The sequence below is a fragment of the Merops nubicus genome, unplaced genomic scaffold (assembly GCF_000691845.1).
Source record: "Merops nubicus isolate BGI_N331 unplaced genomic scaffold, ASM69184v1 scaffold11458, whole genome shotgun sequence".
Taxonomy (NCBI): domain Eukaryota; kingdom Metazoa; phylum Chordata; class Aves; order Coraciiformes; family Meropidae; genus Merops; species Merops nubicus.
This window is the reverse complement of record NW_008625143.1, coordinates 710-7,790: the sequence shown is the minus strand read 5'-3', so window position 1 is coordinate 7,790 and position 7,081 is coordinate 710. Positions and strand designations below refer to the sequence as shown.

The 7,081-nt window shown below is 42.0% G+C and overlaps 1 protein-coding gene across 1 annotated transcript in view; it reads left to right on the top strand.

Annotated features, from left to right (window-relative positions):
- UPK3A (uroplakin 3A) overlaps positions 1-1,080 on the top strand; it is a gene marked incomplete at its 3' end in the record, with an annotated part of 6,563 nt that extends 5,483 nt beyond the window's left edge. Inside the window, exon 5 of the mRNA XM_008945579.1 lies at positions 1,025-1,080. Within this exon, the coding sequence (XP_008943827.1) occupies positions 1,025-1,080 (56 nt within the window). The remainder of the gene's footprint in view (positions 1-1,024) is intronic.
- Between the last annotated feature and the right edge of the window lie 6,001 nt (positions 1,081-7,081).

Below are 7,081 nucleotides of genomic sequence, written 5' to 3'. Positions count from 1 at the left end.
ACTCTTTCCATGTTTTTCTAGCTAAACTTCCCTCAAAAATTGACACCTGGCCTGGCTGGAGGAGTGGAGACATGGTTGTCATTACATCCATCCTGAGTGTTCTCATGTTCCTCCTCCTGGCTGCCTTTCTTGCTTCTGTGTCCTCTGCTGCCATGTAAGTACTGCTACACCTCACAGCTTCCAGGGAGCCCACCTGAACCCTCAGTTATCAGCCCTCTTCCCTCTGGCTTCAAGCCACTGGTGCTTGTCTTCTCTGAGGTGACAGACCTAGATGGCATCCCTCAAAGTTTCGAGTGGGTAATGGGAAGAGATGATCATAATCTTCCCTAAAATCAGCAGCTCCTGGAATTCTGACACAGCCTTAAGCTTCCTACCTGCCAGATTTTAGTGATGCCTACTGGGGAAAAGAAAAAAGGCAAAACCAGCAGAGTTGCACATCCTTAAAGCCTGAATATTCTTTTTCACCTATTGCAGCTTTCTATCTCTTCAAGAGTTTGGAAACTGCCTTAAGGAGTGCAGGCACCTGTAAAGATGACATAATGCCATAATGTCTTGATTTTAATTTAGTTGCCTCCTCCCCAGGAGGAGTGTTACCCCTTTTAATTAGTAAGAGAGGCTTTGTTGGAGCTGTGTAGCTCAGCTAGTCTAGGCATGCTCCCTAGACTTCTGTGCCCCCTGCCCTAGGAAACCACTGAGCCCTGATTGATTCCTAAACTTAACTTTTGGAGGGAATGAACTCAATTTTAGAAAATGATGGATATCAGGGCTGCTAACACCCACTTCCTTCATTCACTTGAAAATGATGCAGGTGCTTTGTATTCAGTCCCCTCTGCCAGGCTCTTCCTGGATTAAAGATGTGGAGAGCAAAAACTGCATTGCAAATGATTTATTAAAAGAAAGAAATCAATCTGTGGGCTGCTCTGATGCCAATGATACAAGCAGCCATCCCCCTTTGCAAAATGCTGTGGCTGGAGGCTCCACTCCCTCTGTACAGGCACCTAAAAGCCTTTCACTTGTCCAGCAGGGGGTCAGAAGGTTCTTCTGCAGAGACAAGGCCCACGCCTCAGACTGCTCAACAAGGTGAGCCCAGACCACAGCTAAGCTCTGAGTGAACAGCCTGATTCAAGCCAAGGCTGGAAATGCAACTGGACTGCTACAGGGTTGTCTCTTCTGCTCAATGCTAGTCCCAAACAAGCTACAGAATGCAACTGGAGATGAACAGCAGAGGTGGAATAAGGGCAACTTTTCTGAAGTCTTGCTGTACATGCTATCCTGTCTTGTTCTAGTCAGATTTGATTTAGTTTGTTGCCTTGCCTAGCACATATCAAATGCCATGGTCTGGAGGAATCATCTTCATGATCCTCCAAACTCAGTGGTGTGATCAGAGGTCATCTAGGGCCCACATCTCAGCTGGAGCCAGCATCACTGCAGACCTCTCATCCACCTCTCACGTCAGATGAACACGATGGAGCCACTGGTCTCAACCTTTCTCTATAGCAACTGATGAGAAAGAATGAAAAACATGCTGCTTCAGGAAAATATGTTCTTAGAGAAAACTAGTCTTTAAAAGTTGGCAACAGGGAGCTAGTGCTGCTTCTTTAGGATTTTAGTGACTATTTGTGTTATTTGACTTCCCTTTTTGCCATTCTTTCCCCAAAAGAAAGCAAGCAGGTTCCAGCTGCTCTGTATGTAGCAGAGTAATTCAGATCTCAAATACTTCAATGCCCTCAGACAGCTCTGCAGGGATGAAAGCTAACAAAATTGCTTCAAAGAAGGTGTGTTCTTTCAGAGCTGTGTCTAATTTGTTGGTGGACTATTGAAGAGGAGATAGAGCTTTAGTGGGACGTGTATGTTCACTGTTGTCAAGCTTAGCCTCATTCCTGACCTTTGCCTTGGCAGCTGCAAGCCAGTACCCTTCACATCACAGTGTCCAGACTGGTGAGGTTTTTCTGAGGTGATTCTCTTCCTTTATCTCATCTCAGTTGGTGGCTAGAAATAAATCTTTGCCCCAGGTTTGAGTTAGGTGCTTTTCTCCATTGATGCCAACTTCCACATGCAGTTTTGTCTCTACAAAGTACCTGGGAAAGGTCCAACTTCAAAGCCCTACCTTATATCTCTTGAGTATGTAGAAGCAAATATTCTATTGTATCAAGCACTTGTGATAAGTACAGAACTGCAGCTTGTAGTTATTGATGTCCTCCTAGTTTATCAGGAAATTCATTAAATTGTCTCAGATTATAAATAAATAAAGATTCACTGTCACTGTTGTGACTGGATGACCTTGCACTGATGCTTATTTCAGGGAGTGGGACTTTTTCCTCTTCAGATTATGAAAAATAAAAACCTTTGTGTAAAGCCAAACGTTGTCAAGATGTAGCTTGGTGATTGCCAAATTTGCCCTTTTAAACCTCAGGGCTTAGGCCCAAGAGATTTGTACAGGAGCTCTCCTGTTTGGGGATTCTAACTACAGCATGTTAAAGCTTGCCTGCTCATGGTCTGGGTTTCAGCTCTGGCAGGGAGAGAGGATAAAACACTTTAAGGGAGAGAGAAGTGTGGTGCCTTCTGACTAGAAATGGATGCAGAAGTACCTAAAGTGATATTTTTTTCTGGGGTTTGGCCACTGGTGCCTTCCCTGTGGTTTTCTGCCATGTAGGCTGCTCCAGACACCATTCTGAGGTGCTTTTCCATTCATGCATTGGACACTAGCTTGGAAGGAATGGATAGGTGAAGAAAAAGTAGGGATTGTGTAGGTGTGCAGTGCTGAACATCAGAGGACACCAGAGATCCTTGCAGTATTTGCCTCCTTTACAAAGCCAACAGCTTTCTAAAGTCCAGCTTAATCAGACTGGATTGTTTTTAGGTTTTGTTTGTGATTGTGGTTTTGGTTTGTTTTTCTTCCCCAACACAAATGAAGCAGGATTAACTGTCTCAGTTGTCCCCACCTTGCCTTGAGTACAAGCTTTGGTATTTTTCACTTCAGCTTTTCCAAACATCCCCGAGCGTGTTCATTAAATTTGTGTGTAAAAGAATTCAGCCTTTCACCAGCTTCAAATCTTAGGACATTTCTGTCTCAAAGAACACGAGAAGGAAGAGAAACTCTGACATATGATGATCTCTACCAAAATTTCTGGTTGAAATATTTTGTTGAAAATGACACAGACTTGAGAAAACAGAAAGTTTGGGGGGCAGTGATGGGTTTTGAAAGATCAGATGAGGCTTTTTCAGGGCTCTTTGCCAACTGTGCCTGTATTTTTGTTCAGCTGTGCCTCACAGTCAGCCTGCCACATGGAAGGAATACGTATGGATAAACCAAAAACTTCCTAAGCCATATGTCTTGAAGTATTTATTTATCTATTTATTAAAACATCCCCAGAAATGAGACAGAACAGTGACCCTTGCTAGGTGTTGTCTACATACTGCTCCTCCATTCCTAGCTGCTGCTTTAGGCACTGAATGAGAATTATAATTCCTCCAGTAAAAAGTGTTGGAAATGCTGATTGCACGTGCTGCTAGGGGGAGGAGATGGAGATCACACCTATGGGGAGAGTCCAGGAACCACTGCTGAAGTCCTGCTCAAGATTTCAAGGTTGTGCTTAGATTTTATCAACATTACACTGTGAAGAAGGTGAACTTGGGATCTCTTCCAGGAGAAGCTCTAAAAATACTTTGACCCATTATAGTCATTGATACCATTTCTGGGACCTTTGACTTGGGTCTTCCTCTTACTCAGGGCAGCAAGGAATAACTAATACAAGCTGTGCTGTGGAAAAACTAGTGCAGGGATGAGGTTATTGTACATATTTTCACCTGTACTCTTAAGATTTAAATGCCTGGTCCCCAGGGCTGAAGAACAAATTTTATTCAGTTCTCTTTACATCACTCCAAGTGTGGTCTTAATTTTGTAGTACACTAAATAAAAATAACTTCTTCATGGGGGATAAAGGAGCACTAAGATGGTAAAGACATGAATATGGAGAGATGTTGTGTTGCAATTCTTGACTGTGGTGTGTTTTTGAAGAGAACACCCTCTGCATTTTCAAAGGAGTCTTTTCTGCTCTACTTTCACCTGGGCAAATGCATGATTAACCAGAATTCATACAGGGGCAGGGTCAGAAATGGGGTGACTTCCTTCAGAACTACTTTTATTCAGTATATTTTTATTCAGTAAATGATTCCAGACATTCTTTGACTGGTCATTAGCAAGATTAGAGACTTAAAAAAAATTCCCACCTTAGATAAAGGAGGAAGCTGCTCACTTGAATGTAATAGGTGATGTTTTGGGGCAGACTACAGAAAATTAGCATTCTGAGAAGCTCCTGTTAGAAAACTCTAAATATTTCCTACTAGAGAGAGTGTTTCAGGAAAGAAACTCTACTAGAGAGACTTTTTTTTCAGAAAAGAAAAACAATCAGACAACAAAGGACAAATTTGCCCGTGGGAGGAAAACTTGCTCTAGCAATTAGGTATTGAAATATCAGCAGCATGAGTTCTGAAGCACTCTAAGGACTCAGGAGCTCTTATTTCCTTATGGTTTTAGCAACAAAATGTAGACACTCCTCTCATTTCTTTTGTGTATGGTGCTTTCTCAGAAAAGTATTGTCTTCCAAGAGGAACTCTGCCACTCTGCTCCCTGCAGTGAGCCTTCTTCAGGACTCCAAATGCTCTTTGCATTTGTTTTCCTGCTTCTGCTGCTTAGCCCATGCTTATGTCACTACAGCCAACATAGGTGTGGTCCATCATTCACTGGTCAGCTCCCATTTTGACCTGGCCTACCCTCTAATGCTTGGAAACAGGGTTAAAACAGAAGACACTGGTGCCATCAATATAGACAAACTTATGACTAAATCACTGTTCTTTGATTTGATTTAAAGGGCTTCTTGTTTTTCCTCCAAATTTTGGGAGGAAACAGCTGTTTCCTCACTCCCTTCCTGCACCTTGTCCTTTCTTACAATAATAATATAAAAAGCTAAATGTTTAGCTGCTCCAAAGAGAAAAGTATGCTGGTTATTATCTGAGAAATAACAGGCTGGCCATTATTCTCTCAGGTACATCTCACATATAGCTGAAGCTGATTGTAACCAAAAATTCCTGCTTTTCCAAGAGGCAGGTTTTTTGAGTTTCAAGCCATTCCCATTCCAATCAGTGTGTGTTTGAACATTCCCATTCAAATCAATACTATAATCAATATAATCATCCCCCTTTTCTGGCAAAAGCTCAACAGAATGACAAACTTTCAAATGGTTTTTCAGTGGCATTCAAGCTGCTTTTGGCTGTGCTTGGGAAGATGCACTGGCCTTTATATGGGATTTATTGCCAGTTCTGCCCTGACAAAGTCCAGTGTGATAACCTTCAGCCCTAGTATTGACATGATTCCTTGAAGAAATGCTCTGACCTTTCACACATTTGCCTGCAGGGGTTATGTGCCTGTCTGAGCAAAACAACTGAACTGAAGAAGGATCATGTCTCAGACACACAACTGCCCCTCACAGGATGATTCAGCTTTCACAGCAGGTGAGTCAATGTATAAAGAGCTTTTGAAATCATTTGGGTTCAAAAAGAATAGCTTGGTGTATGCCAAATGCTAGGTAGAGTTTCCTCCCCTTCATATATGCTATAAATTCATAGATAGGCCTCTAAATGGCTAAACTGACCCTGTTTTGACTGAAGAAGGATCATGTCTCAGACACACAACTGCCCCTCACAGGATGATTCAGCTTTCACAGCAGGTGAGTCAATGTATAAAGAGCTTTTGAAATCATTTGGGTTCAAAAAGAATAGCTTGGTGTATGCCAAATGCTAGGTAGAGTTTCCTCCCCTTCATATATGCTATAAATTCATAGATGATAGGCCTCTAAATGGCTAAACTGAGCCTGTTTTGATTGCTTCTTCAAGAGGGAAGCTTGCAGCAAGCATCTCTATACCAAGCCAATTAAAATGTCCTGACAAAGGATGGAAGTATCAACACACTGAGATCACAGTTACTGTAAATGTCCTTTGGCCTGACGTTGTGAGAGTGATTTTAAGCCGTGGTCTCATGTCTTGAAGTTCAAATGCATGAAGAAACTTTGCCAATGGCACAAGCATTCCAGATGCTCTATCTACACAAAGTTCTTTGCTTTCCAGAGCTGTGACATGAACCATGCAATGAAAAGTTGCTCTGAATGGGAGAGGATGAGAGTCTAGCTGGAAAACAGGCACAGAATGAACTGTGGCCATCTGGATCTATCTAAAAGAGCAGTTGCTGGCTCACTGTGGTTATCCACTCAGGGATACTTATTAGAAGGTGCTGAATTAGAAAACAGCACCCAAAAAAAACCCCAATCACAAAACACCTTTTCTTCCAGAAGTCCTTCCAAGGGTGTTGTGGACTGGGGAGCAATGTGATGCTTGTTGGCAGCATTATGATTCATTGCAGAGCAGGCTTCCTGGGTGTGCAAGACCTACAGAGTGAAACTCCAGAACCCTCTGACAGTGTGTTCTGTTTGACTGCTAACAACAGTGTCTAATTCACCATCATTCAGCTTTCTCAGCCTCCAGCACCAACCTTTTCATCTAATGCTTTCTCTGCACAGCTCTAGAACTAGCCAAGTTTCAGCAACATTGGTAGGTAAGTCAAGACTATTTCATTTTATTTTGTTTTCCTTCCATATAGCTCTGTTGTAGAAATCTATCCTATTGCTTCCCATGCCTCAGTATCTGAAGTTCTTTGCTATCACATCTTCCTCAAGCCAGTGCTCTAAGATGACAGAAAATATGACTTTTCTCTAACAAAGCTGACCATATTACTTGCAATACTACTGTAACCCAAAGCTGCATGTGAAGAAAAATGTTGAAAGTCTCCCCAGAAAGTTGAATGTGTCATATTTAGAGAAAAAGTCTTGAACAGGAGATGAATTTTGCCACATCTTTGGCTGACCCACTGAGTGATAACTGTCTTCCACAAGCAGGAAAGAAAACTGAAAGGATACAACTCCCATCAAAGGGTAATGTGTTTTTTTTTTCTCCTATCTAATTAATAATCACAGAATCATAGAATTGTTTAGGTTGGAAAAGACCTTTAAGGTCATAGAGTCCAGCTATT